Genomic DNA, 13262 nt, shown 5'->3' with positions numbered 1-13262 from the left:
GGCCAGTGAAGGCGAAAGGCAGAGCAAGGCAGGCAACCCCAGACCTAGTGCTTCTGCCCCCCCTCCTACCTTTATCTGGTACTTCACTTTGCCTGCAAAGTGCTGGATGATGAAGGCCGGCTCCAGGACGGGCGTCCCAATGAAGAACTTGTTGTCCTCGTGCTGCTGCTTGAACTTGGCAAGGAGGGTCTGGCTGGTGGCGTGCGGGAAGCTGAAACGAAAAGACAAACACTTCTCATATTGTTGTCGATGGCGTCTGTCTTGAGAGGCAATGGAGTGTGGTTCCAGGCATGAAATAAAACTAACCAAAGTGACCTCCACGGGGCGCAGGCATGGGCAGTGTGCATGGAGGTCCTGGCCTGTCAGATCTCTCACACACACACACACACACAGGAAAGCAGAGCAAGATGTTTGGCACCAGCTTGGCTGCAGGAACTGCCAGAAGGGACCCTCCATGAAAATGTCACTCTTTCCCGGGGTTTGCTCTGAGCAAAGCTCAGTCGAAGGCCAAGCTCTGCGCCAACTGAACTTACTTGCTTTCCTCGTCCAGCAGGTAGAAGAGGCCGGTGGGCTTCTTGCTGATGAGGTGGATGCAGGCCACGTTGTCGGTATAGTCAATGTTGTGCCATGCGATCCCTTCGCTCTGATACTCTTCCTGTGGACAAATGAAACAGACCCTTAAAAAGCCGATGTCCCCTGGCCTCATGAGATAGGACCTGGGGAGGGGCGGCGTCCAATGGAATTGACTGGCAGAGGGCAGGACAAATGGTCATGCGGTGGTTTTAACTTGTGCAAAGAGGTGGATGCTTTGAAGGAGGATGGTTTTCATTTCATGAAATTCATTTACTGCTTGACTGAGGGGAAACCCCTGAAAGCGGGTTTTCAAGCAAGGTAAAACAATTAAATTATCAGTAAGATCCAAGCAATTATCCTCCCATCCAAGCAAGAAAAGAGGCATTTTCATTCCCAGCAGGGTGAAACCCCTGAAAGAAGCAAGGCCTGGTGAGAGAGGTCTGTGGGCCAGAAAGAGAGGCTGGGAGCGCCAACGTTTCAGCCCTGGAATATTGAAGCTCGCCCCCACCCCCCAAGCGATTCCTTACCTGTTCGAGCTTGAAGATGTGCTGGTTGAAATAATACTGCAGCTGCTCGTTGGCGTAGTTTATGCAGAACTGCTCGAAGCTATTGGTGTTGAAGTCCTCAAAGCCAAAGATGTCGAGCACCCCGATGGAAAAGCACTGTACAGTGAGAAGGAGGGAGGGAGGAAGGAAGGAGCGAAGCAAAAGAGGGTGGCGTCAGAAGGACAGTGGGGCCCGTGATCTTTGCCGACTGCAAGCGGCAAGAAAGGCCATGCTCGTTGGGTGTGTAATTGGGGCAGAGAGTCTGCTAGGGCTGGGAAATATATTGATATATCGTCCCAAACCAATCTGAAGTCTGTATCGTGATATCGGTTTCATAACTGCTGCAAATCATGATGAGTGTGTCTGTGTGTGAGCTATGCAGAAATCACAATGTGGGGGAAACCGCAAAGCCTGCCAATGCCTCTACATTCCAGACATCGTGATATATCAGCATATCGCGATGTTTAGCTGGCAACGTTGAAAAGCAAGTATCGCCCAGCCCCAGAGGCTGCCATTGTTCCCTGAAGACATACCACCACAGATTCCTCCATGTCCTTCTTGTTGAGGAGTGCGTGGTTAATTCGCAGAACAATCCAGTCGAAAAGGGCGCTGTAGAGAGACTTGGCCATGGAGTCACGAGCCGTGACGGCCTGCAGGTTGGAGAAAGAGGCACAGACGAAGGAACGTTGAGGAAATCTCGGAAGATCAGGCTCGAGGGGGCCCTCTTGGTCCTGTTCCCACACTGACTTAACCAGACGCTCGGAAGGGAAGCTTCCAAGCAGGACCCGCGCTGCTCTTAGTGTTCTTTACTTGTACATCAATAGATCTCAGGGCAGTACACAGTATAAAAAATACCCACAGCATACGAGTCCACCAAGATCAGTGCTGTCTACACTAACTGGCAGCCACTATGGCTTCAAGCAGGGCATCGTTCCCCAGACTGAACCCAGGCCTTCTCAGCTCTGGGAGGACCCCTGGAGGGTTAAGTCCAGTCGAATTTGACTTTGGGGTGCAGCGCTCATCTCTGCTTTCAGGCTGAGGAAGCCGACATTTGACCACAGACAGCTTTTCCAGGTCATGTGGCCAGCATGACTAGACCGCTTCAAGCGCAACAGGACACCGTGACGAGTGCCAGAGCGCATGGAAATGCCATTTACCTTCCTGCTGCTGCAGTACCTGTTTACTCGCACTGGCGTGCTTTCGAACTGCTAGGTTGGCAGGAGCTGGGACAAAGCAACAGGAGCTCACCCCGTCACAGGGATTTGAACTCCGACCTTCCGACTGGCAAGCCCAAGAGGCTCCGTGGTTTAGACCCCAGCGCCACCCACGTCCCATCTGCTGTAGCTGTATCTCTGTGACTCCTGCTGTTATGACACTTCTCTCCTTTTTTTTTTTTTTAGTTGTTTTCTTTCAAATCATGAGAACTGTCCTAAGGCAGCTTATGAAAACCTCGAAATAAAGAAGCCCATCAGCTCAGCTCACCCTGTGATCCAACCTACTCCTAAAAAAATTAATGTCGCCTTTCTCTGTGCTCTGTCAGTAACACTCGTTGGCCAGCTCTTAGCACACGCCATCTCACCTCGCTGAGGCTGTAGGGCAGGATCAGCTTGTCGTTCACCGTCACCGTTTTTCTTTTCGTTAATACTTCCACCAAGATTTCACGTTTCACCTGGAAGAGTGGGGAGGGCGGGAGCAAGATCAGGAATGCTTGACCTGACGGAGCCAGCCTGCAGTGGTTTTGCTACCCCTTGGCCCAGAGTGTCCCCCTCAGTCCATGAAATACATCCATTAGATATATGGGAGTTCGGCATCTGGAGGCCACATATATCCCCCCCCCAAGATAAACCTCCACCACTCCTGGTTCACTTTTAAACTCCGGGGTGGAGAACCTCCGTGGCCCTCCAAAAAGAAGAACAAGAGAACTAAATGTTTGGGAAGAATAATAAGTAAAATGTTGGGTGTCATTGTCCCCTCCATACCGCCCCCCCGGCAATCAATTGGCAGATTTTCTTAATGAGGGGGGGTCTGGAACCTTCAGGAGCTGGGAGAGGATGTCCAGCACTTCGGGGGGTCCGACCTCCAGGCCCTCGTCCCGACCTGCCGCCCGCTTCTTGTAGGTGACGTTCCCCAGGTACAGAATAGCAGACAGGACTGAAAAAATCCTGGAAAAAGAAAAACACAGAAAGCAGAGTTGAAGACACCAGCTTGCATGTGCTGATTCCCAGAGCGGCTGAGGCAACTCAAGTCAGATGGGCGGCATAATAAAAAATAAAACTGGCTGCAACTTTCTAAATATCTGGGTAGACTTGTCTAAACAAAAATGTTTTTAGCATGGAAGGCTTCCCTTTGGGGTATCTAGTTATCCACTGTGAGAACTGGACACCCTGTGAGCCTGACCCCCCTGTTGCAGGGCTTTTCCCATGTTCTTATGTACTTACTGCTTTTTGGTCGCCGGAAGGAAGCCGACCATCTCCATGGCTTGCTTTAACCGCTCAAAGTCGTGCTTGAGGTCTTCCCCATCTTCAATTTTCAAGTTATGCTGCAAGAAGAAAAAAGTAAATGAACGACTAAATCTAAGCAGAGAAACAAAATCGTGGTCTCCCTCAAAAGGTGGTCACGTTCCTTCCTTGGAGGTTTTTAAGCAGAGGCTGTGGATGCTTCAGCTGAGATTCCTGCATTGCAGGGGACTGGACTAGATGAGGTCCCACCCAACTTTACGATTCTATGATATGTGTGTGTTAGTATTAAATATCATGAATAAAACAAGGATAACTTTTTTTATTAAAAAAAAAAAGAGGGAGGCATGTGGTGCTCAAGAGCGGGGTGTCCAGCTGGCTGCATCAGGCCTGACCCGGCTAGGAAGCCCTCCTCAAGACACGTGACCTCTGGCCTTCTGGGGCTGAGCAAGGCGATCCCTGCTGAACACTTGAGTGGGAACAAAGGAGGCCTGTTTGGGGTCCCCCCCCCCGCCACTACCTCTGGAGCGTGGGGCAGACACAAAAGCGCCTTTGCCATCTGTCCCAGCCAGGCTCACATAAGGAGGGCCTTTGTGTACCTGGTTGAGGTAGAAATAGTCTTCGGGTTGCTTGAGGTGGAATTCCTGACGCTCCTCCTCGCTGACGCCCAGCAGCAAATAGTAGAACACATGGTAGTTCCTTGAGGAAGGAGAACGAACACACACACACACACGTGTCTGTTAACAGAAGCCGCTTGGCTCACTCTTTTCATAGCTTGCGCACCTGAAGTGGATCCAGATTGTCTGTAGAAGATGGTCAACGGACCCCCTGGACAGGTATGGGCCTCTGCAGATTTGGGAAGTTATCTGCCCGTTCCTGTTTACACCCCTGAGTGTGCCCACTTTATCTTCACAACAAGCTACACAGTGCATTAGGCTTAAAGGCAGTGTCTGGCTGTTGAGATTCAATCCCAGGTCCCAGGGATTTTGCATGTCTTAATAGATTTCTGGCTTCTAAATTATTTGAGCCCTCCCTCATTCATCCACCCTTATCTCTCCTCGGTTCCTACTCTGGGTGCATAATAATAATAATAATAATAATAATAATAATAATAATAATTTATTAGCGATGACTTTCCCTTTTCCGAAGTGTAAAATGCACCATGTATTTCAAGTTAAACCACAGACTTTCTCCTCACCTTTCGTTCTTTTCCCGGGACACCAAGCGAGATTTTTCGAGCAGGTACTTTTCAACCACAGCCCTGGAATCCACCAAGAGGAAAAAAGAGTGAATGGAGGAAAAGAAAGACCAGCTGCCCCCCGCAACAAGGTTCTATGGTGCTAGAATCCGTGGAGCCAGGCAGGCCATTTTCCTTATGAACGACAAGGGGGGAAGGAAGAGAGGGGTTCTCACTTCCAGCCATATTCTGCTGGTAGAGGACAACTGCTTTGTGAAACAGCGAGGACAACGCTGCCCCCCCAAGAGCCTGGAAGCCGCACTCACCCCCGGACAATGCCGTTCTCCAAATAGTTGACCTGGATGAATTTCCCAAACCGGCTGGAATTGTTGTTGTGGGCCGTCTTTGCATTTCCAAAGGCCTGCAGTGAAGTGAAATGATGAGGCAAATGTCCGCAGCAAAGTTCAGAAACGACTGACAGTAGCATTGGTCAGTTAAGTATTTTTACTTATTTCCTTGATGGGGGGCAGCTCCCCCTCCCCCCCCGGCGACACTCATGGGCAGTAGCTCTTGGGGTTTCTTGGACTGTTGACAATCCCAGTCCTAAATGGATCGCAGCTGGGACATTCAGCGAGGAAAGCCTGCGCCCTATCACTGAGCTGCGGCCCTTGCCCTAAAAATAATGTACGATTCTAGTCCTCACGGTCTGCAAACCATGGTCTATGCTTATAAAGAGCTGAATTGTTCCTCTTCTCTACTCAAATAACTAAAGGCAGCCAGGATTAAACCAGAGATTTTCCGTACACAACAGGTGCTAGGCTCTGCTGTTGACACTCGGATAGAGTAACAAAGCTCTTTCTCTCTCTCTCTCTCTCTCTCACACACATAGCTCAAAGTGCTGGCAGCACATCACCCAGTCTTATTTAAATCCAGAAAAGCGTACTATATAAATTTATTGTGCTTGTAAAACAAAGTTCAGCACCAGTCCTCCTTTGGACCCCATCAGTGAGGCCGAGAGGGAAGTCTTGTCGTCTGGCAGCCCATGCGCCCTGCCCAGGTTTGCAACCCGTGGAGGTTACAGTTTGACTTCACCCCCAGGTTCACTCTGTTGTCTCTCGAGACAGATGGATGCCAGAAACGAGGCACGGAGGCTGGACCAAACAGCTTTCTCACCTACTCCCCTCCTGCAAGTGCACACACACACACACACACACACACACTCATGCGTTGCGGCAGGCAGCTGGCTGCAACACCCACAACATTTAGCATCTAGCTCACAGGCCTGGGTGGAAACCAACCCCAAACTGGGGCTGACTCATTTATCCTAGAGTCACAGAGCCAACACAACATCCTTGTGACATCAGAAGAATAAGCAAGGCTCTTTCTTTTTTTAAAAAGAGGAAGTTAGGGCCTTCCCTCACCCTCCTCTCTCAGAAAACCTGTTGACTTGATGACCTCCTCACCATCAGCTGCAACCCCCTGGGCTGAACCCAGGAAGAAAGTGAGAAACGGAGGGGAGAGAAGGTGAAGTAACAAAAACCACCCCAAAGAAAGACCAAAGGTGGCTTCCAGAACAATTCAACTCCGAAAGGTTGCAGGAGGGAAGGGAGGGCTTTGGTAAGAGGGCTGGTGCGAGACAACAGGCAGCGGGTGCCTCCTGCCACCACTGTCTCCTGTGGGAGGGAGTTCCACAGTCTAACCCTGCATTTTCTTTTGTCTGTCCTGAACCTTCCAACATTCAGCTTCACTTCATGAATTCTAGTGTTATGAGGGAGGGAGAAGAACACGCTTTCTCCAAGCCATACAGAATGTTATAAACTGGACAGTCACCTCTCACTCGCCTTTCCTCTTTACTATAAAGACCCGGATGCTGCAATCTTTCCTCACAGCTGAATGTCTGTTGGCTGGATGACTAAAGAAGGCTTTAGGTCAGGGGTGAGGAAGGTCTGTGGCCCTCCAGATGTTACCAGATGCCATCATCATCACCACCACCATCCAAGACCTTTGACCCTACTGGCTTCAAGGACTGCTGAGAGCTCAATCCCCAACTCCCTCCCTGCACTTTAGGTCACATTCCTAGATTTACGCAGGCTCCATTTTGTTGCAAACCGACAGGTTTCTCGTTGTTCCAACAGGATGCATTGAGGTCATTTTGAGAAACACCATGAATTTTGAACTGGGAAGCCTGGGTTTAAAAGCTCAATCTGCCCTGACCGATCTCCTAATTTCCTTTCCTCTCCGCCCCTTTTACAATTACCCATGTAAGCCGCCTATGGTTTTCTGAAAGGAACCCAAGAGTGTGATGACCTCATCTGTGTGGTATTTAGCCCAACTACAGAGCAAATTCTCCAAAGCTGATTAAAAAAAATAAAAAATAAACCCAAGCTGGGCCATATAAAGTCCCCAAACCATGTCCGTGGCAGCGAAATGTGGCTATTTTTGAGAAAGGGTATCCACCTATTCTTACAGCCTCTCAGAGAAAACCCCCCACCCCCACCAAAACCCAAAGTAAGTTGCTAGATTAAGAGAACGAAAAAGAAACACTCTCCAAAATGCTACCTGCAGTGTCAGGACAGAATCTGTGCCCCAAAAGGCTGCCAGTAGCTCTCTTCCCGGCCCCCGGCCCCCATTTCATTGGGCTTCATCCCCTGGCGAGTCCAGTGGCATGGAAGAAGTCATCCCTGAAGCCATGGAAGCCAAGGGCTTGAGAGGAGTCTGGCTCAACGCAGAACTCTCTTCCCCATGCCAGAAGGCAGGCATGACTCTGAAAGCATCGGAGCAAGAGCCCTTTCTCGGAAACTTCCAAGAAATGAATTTCTGGAGGCAGATGTGTGTGTGTGTGGGGGGGTGTTTCTTCCCAACTACTGCACAAGAATCTCCGCTTCCCAAACAGCCTGCAGCCACACAGGCATTCTGGGAGGAGTCCTCGCATTTCCTTATGATATTTCAGAGCACCTGAAGACCCTTAGTACCATCTGCCGCACCCTCCCAAAGGCACCCATGATGCCTATGCTCTGATGCCACTGCTGGGGGCAGCAATGCTACCAGTTGCAGGAAACCACAGGAGGGGAGCGGGCTCTTGCGCTCACGTCCCCCTAACTTGTGGGCTTCTCAGAAGAGCTGCCCAGTCGGGCGCTGGACTAGACGGGCCGCTGGCCTCAGCCATCAGGCTCTTCTTAACTTTTCCTCAAATGGAGCCTGAAGGACTTCCCTTCCTCTCTCCCCCTCCGAAAGTCTGAATGAGTTAGTAGCAACCAATGCCATGCCATCAGCTGATCCCGAAGGGGCTCCCCGCAGCGACCTCCTTCCTGTTTTGGCCGACAGACCGCAAGTGGAAGAAGCTCAAAGAGGTAGCCAAGCCTCAGAGATCTTCACTTCTGCTTTCTGGCGGAGGTGGGGAGGGGAGAGGGAAGGACAGACGCACCATGCAGGAGCTCTGAAGCATCCTGCCCAAGTCACTTTATGAATGGAAGCAAGGTTTCTTTTTGGGGGGAGCGGGGGGCAGCGCCTGTCTCTGTTTGCCAGCTGAGGTGGATCCTCCTTACCTGGGCTTAAGAAATCAGAGATGCTAAGAGAGCGGAGCTTATTTATGTGTCCAAGCAAAATCGCAAACCTTGCTGAGAAACTCACTAGAGCAGCCTTTCTGAATGTTGCTGGACTACAACTCCCATCATCCTTGACCGCTGGTCCTGCTAGCTGGGGGTGGTGGGAGCTGTAGTCTCAACCACAGCTGGGGGCCCAAGGCTGAGAAAGGCTGCAGCAGAGGACGGGGGAGCACCTGTGGCCCCTCCAGATGCTACTCCCATCATCATCATCCTCCTCCACGGAAGACTGGGCCATGCTGGCTGTTGGGTTTGATGATGCTTGGGAGCAGGAGGCCACAAATGTTTCCCCAGCCCCAAGTTAGAGGGGGCCCCCTTTGGCCTGACCCTGCAGGCTCTTCTGTTCTGGTGATCTCAAGCAAGCAACCACAGACCTGGGCGTTACACAGTACAAATAAAATATTCAGATAAAAATACAGAGACGTTTGGACATAAGGGGCGAGGACAGCAGGAAGCCTGAGCCAGCTGGCTTGAAAGCTCAAGAGTGGCTGTGTCCCGTCCCCCCAGGTGTTATTTTCTGCTTTTAACAGTATTTATTTTATTATGTTTCTGGAACCCCACCCAGATTAAAGGCTCTGAATGCAAATAATAAATAGCGCTGACTGGTCTGCAGCACAGGAAAAGGATTATTATGCTTATTCTGAGAAACGCAAGAAACTGTCTCATCCCAGTTCAGACTAATCCTTTGTTTAGCCAAAGGTGGTCTGCGCTCTCCAGGGGTCTTTCCTTCCTACCAGGAGATAACGGGGCAGAACCAGGGACAGTCTGCCTGCAAAGCGGCTGCTCTGCTACTGAGTGACTGGCTCCTTTCTCCAGTGGTCCTTAACAACTTGAAATCTGAGCTGCAACTGGAAGAAAGTCTCTCAGATGCTCCTCCCATGTATAGGAGGAAGAGAGTGCTTTTCCTGCATGCTCCTGAGCTGAGCAGATGCCTTCCCTTTCCATTTTTAAGCACCGGCTGGGAATTTGTCTATTACTTCAGGCAACTAGGAATACACATTTCCACAACAGCTGGCTCATTTTTTTTACATACGGTTTTATGTACTACTATTGTAAACTGCTCTGGGGTGTACAGGGCGTTATGGGGGGGGGGAGACCTCTGGTGGGGGACATTTCATGCTCCTTCTGGGGGTAGTTTGTCCACCTTTGGTCCCCACCCTGCACTCAGCTGTCAGCGTGCAGTAACGGCCACACCCTGGGAGCAGCTTCAACTGGCTGGCTAAACCAGGCGAGGGGTGTTGGTGGGTCTCAAACCCTCAGGGAATTCCCTTGCATGTGAAGACAGGCCTCAGAGGATGGAGTAGACAAGACCAAGAGGGGCCCCAACGGTAAATAAGGGGGTTTCTGCCCCTGTTGTAGAGGGAAGTGAGGGGCAGATGGGGCTTGCCCATCTGGGAGAAGGGAAACTCTGACCCTAAATCTCCTCTACCTTGTGGGAGATCTTGGGAAGAAGAAAAGGCTCAGGAGCAAACCTTCCTCAAATCCAGAGTCCCTAAGGCATTTGGACGGCGCCTGGTGTGCTGAAGTGGTAAAACGGCGCAGGCTGGTGTTGGGAGCACCCTGGAACTCTGCAAGGACCCAGGAGTGACGGAAGCCGCTCACCTGAGTTGCAGCCAGCCTGTTTGAGGAAGAGGGTTCTTTGCTCTCCGAGGATTAGGAAACAGAAGCAAGCATGTGACAGAAAAAGAGCAGTTGGGGGGGGATGAGAAAGAAAGGCCTATGCAAAGCAGAGTGCAGCTCTACACTGTGCAGAAAGGCTAGGTCTTTGTGGAGACTTTTGCTGCCTCTCGCTCTGATTAAGTGAAAACCAAGCCATGAGGTCAGCTTCAGCTCAGGACTAGAAAAGAAAACGGCAGCCAACATCCAATGACACCTGCTCCCCCCCCCCCGCTCCTGTTTCTTAATCTCCATTTGTGAAAGACAGCATGGGTCAAATATGACTAAATAAGGAGAGATCTCTGAAATCCCGGGGGGGAAATTGGGGGGGGGGGGGAGAGAGAGGAAGATGCTGCTAAGGAGAGAGTCAGGAGGAGAGCCCTGCACTGAGAACAAAGCAGCGCCCAGCACAGAGGAAAAGGCCCCGTCTTAATACTTCCTTCCTCAGAGCTGACCAAAACCTCAATAGTGAGCGGCTTAAAACCCATATAAGAACGTCAGAGGAGCCTTGCAGCAGCTGAGTCCAGACAAAGTGAGCCCATGGAGACCAGCCTCCCGTCCTCGCAAAGGCCAACCTGATACCCCAGGGGAAGACTGCAAGCAGGAGCTGGAGACAACAGAAGCATCTCTCCTCACTGGTGAATCAGAACACAGCCATCACGGCCGGTAGCCCTCGGCAGCCTGACGCATTTGTCAAACCCTCTTTCAAAGCCATCCAAGTTGGGCGTCATCATGACAGCCCGTGGGAGCAAATCCTATACTGGCTCCCCGCTACGCTTCCAAGTGCTGGTGCTGACCTTGAAAGCCCTAAATGGCCTCAACCCCGTATAGCCAAAGAAGCATCTCCACCCCCATCGTTCAGCCCAGACACGGAGATCCAGCTCCGAGGACCTTCTGGCAGTTCCCTCCCTGCAAGAGGTGAGGTTACAGGAAACCAGGCAGAGGGCCTTCTCGGTGGTGGCAGCCTCTCCCATCAGATGTCAAGGAAATAAACCACCATCTGAGTTTTAGAAGACAGCTGAAGGCAGCTCTGCATGGGGAAGTTTCTAAATGTTTGACGTTTTACTGTGCTCACTTTGTTTCATTTGTTAGCCGCCCAGAGTAGCTGGGGAACCCAGGCAGGGGGGGGGGCATATCAATGACGTTGTTGTTGTTTAGCCCAGCACTGGGTAAAGATGTACTGTACTTTCTTATGCCTGCCCTGAATCTCCCGTAAGGACCTGAGAAGATTCAAAGCGAGCCCATCTAGACCAGCCACCCATCCTGTCCCCCAGTGGCCTGAGCTCCACAGAAGCAACCCTCCCCACTTGAGACCCCCAGAGACCGAACCCATCCTTCCCGGCTACAAAAAGGACTTGACAGCAGAGAGAGTGTTTTACGGGTTGCTTTTCACCTCCAGCACCGGCCCAGCGCCCAGAATGGTCCTCTCCACCCCGCTGGCGTAGCCCTTCTGGCTGAGGGCGGTGAGGCAGTGGATCAGGAAGTTGGTGCTCTGCGTCTTGCCGGAGCCGCTCTCCCCGGAAATGACGATGCACTGGTTGACGTGCTTCTTCAGCATGGTGTGGTAGGCCACGTCGGCGATGGCGAAGATGTGGGGCTCCAGCTTGCCCAGCTGGTGGCTCTCGTACATCTGGACGTACTTGGGGTTGTAGATGGGCAGGAACTTGAAGGGGTTGATGGCGATGAGGATGCTGCCGGCGTAGGTGTAGATCTTCTGCTTCAGGAAGCGCCGCTTGAGGTTCTCCAGCAGCGTGGCCTCCGTCAGGTTGGGCAGGTTGCACAGGTCGTTGACGTCCTCCTGCAGCCAGGGGAGGAAGCCTCGCTCGACCAGCCGCCGCGCCTCCTCCCGCCCCTCGTCCTCCCCGGAGGCCACCTGCAGGTGGACGTACTTGATGCTGCCGTCCGTGTTCCTCTCCTGCAGCAGGAAGTAGTAGCCATCCTGCCGGGGGTGCTCGTCCTGCGCCCGCCGGGGCCACAGCAGGACCCTGTGCACCGGGGAGTCGTTCCCGTCCAGCACCCACTCCTCCCCGCCCGACTCCTTCACCTCCACCAGCACGTAGTGCTTAGAGACGTCCAGGCGCAGGGAGCCGATGACGTCCCGGATGACGTCGGCGGTGGTGGCGTCTTTGGTTGCCGTCACGCGGCAGCAGGAGGCGCTTTCGGCCGAGAGCTGGGGGTAAATATGAAGAGTGTAGGCCGCCTTCTCGGGGCAAGCTGCACCGCCGGCATCTTTCGCGCTCATCCTGCCTCGGCATACCGCCCTGGGCTCGGCTGCGGGGCTGGGTGTCTGGAAGGAAAAGGAAGGAGAGAGACGGGTCAGGGGAGGATCCCAAAGCGGAGGCGCTGGGCAATGGACCTGGGAGACCGGGGTTCAAATCCCCACTTGGCCATGAAGCTCACTGGGTGACTTTGGGCCAGTCACTCTCTCTCAGCCTAACCTACCTCACTGGCAGCGTTAGAAACTCAAGATATATAAGCAGGGCACAAAACGGCTCCTTAAACTGAGGTTGCAGTCGCCAAAACGGAATGTCTAGTTGCCATTTTGGAGCAAGACGGCTCTGAAGTCTCATTTTTTCAAATGATGGACTGACTGGGACTGACTGAACATCTGGCTAGTTCAGAGGACAACCCTGAGCCAGGTGAAGAGAACTTAAAGATGGTGGAGATGTCAGGAGCCATCCTTGGTCCTATGAACACCAGCAGAAGCGTCTGTAGAGACGAGGTGACCAATGTGGCTGGGAGTCAGCAGATCTGGAAGGGGCCAGGGCCATTGCTCCTGGGGCAGAGATGACACGCACCCTCACAGCAGAAACATTCAGTTTGCACTGTTTGCTACAAGCTGCTCCGAGTCTCTGCGGCAAAGCCTGGGCAAAAACATACCCAAAATCAAACTCTCCAAAACACAAAGGCTGCTTTGGATGGGGAAGATTCCGGATAAATGGCAAAGGGACACATATGACTTTGTTTTTTTAAGCTCCTTGAAGACACCGGCGTTGCTCCAGGTCTAGGCAAGCCCAAACTACCATCACCTTGGATTTCTGATGTCCCAAGGGACATGGTACAATGTGGGGGATCTTTCCCACCTCAGGGGAAATTTCTACAACACATTTTTCAGTGGAAAATTTTCTCCCATTTTAAAAGAAATCCGTAACATTAGCTAGTGACATTGTAAGATGCCAAACCAAGCAGCTGGAATGAACATGGCAGTAATCAAATCTGCAAATCAGAAGCTGAAATTAGCTTCTTTCACGTG

General features: G+C 51.9%; 1 protein-coding gene across 6 annotated transcripts in view; it reads right to left on the bottom strand.

Annotated features, from left to right (window-relative positions):
* The window catches only part of MYO9B (myosin IXB), a gene marked incomplete at its 5' end in the record, with an annotated part of 34469 nt that extends 22173 nt beyond the window's left edge, over positions 1 to 12296 (bottom strand). For 5 of the 6 annotated variants that reach the window (XM_080988700.1, XM_080988699.1, XM_080988703.1 and 2 more), the window contains 11 exons: positions 70 to 211; positions 534 to 655; positions 1101 to 1235; positions 1652 to 1768; positions 2698 to 2787; positions 3151 to 3280; positions 3557 to 3657; positions 4174 to 4273; positions 4773 to 4835; positions 5078 to 5172; positions 11403 to 12296. In XM_080988700.1, the coding sequence (XP_080844826.1) occupies positions 70 to 211; positions 534 to 655; positions 1101 to 1235; positions 1652 to 1768; positions 2698 to 2787; positions 3151 to 3280; positions 3557 to 3657; positions 4174 to 4273; positions 4773 to 4835; positions 5078 to 5172; positions 11403 to 12251 (1944 nt within the window). The remainder of the gene's footprint in view (positions 1 to 69; positions 212 to 533; positions 656 to 1100; positions 1236 to 1651; positions 1769 to 2697; positions 2788 to 3150; positions 3281 to 3556; positions 3658 to 4173; positions 4274 to 4772; positions 4836 to 5077; positions 5173 to 11402) is intronic. The other variant, XM_080988701.1, reaches the window with a different exon arrangement.
* Between the last annotated feature and the right edge of the window lie 966 nt (positions 12297 to 13262).

This window comes from Podarcis pityusensis (genome assembly GCF_964106645.2).
Source record: "Podarcis pityusensis genome assembly, chromosome: 18".
In the NCBI taxonomy this organism is placed as follows: Eukaryota; Metazoa; Chordata; class Lepidosauria; order Squamata; family Lacertidae; genus Podarcis; species Podarcis pityusensis.
This window is presented reverse-complemented; position numbering and strand designations above follow the sequence as displayed.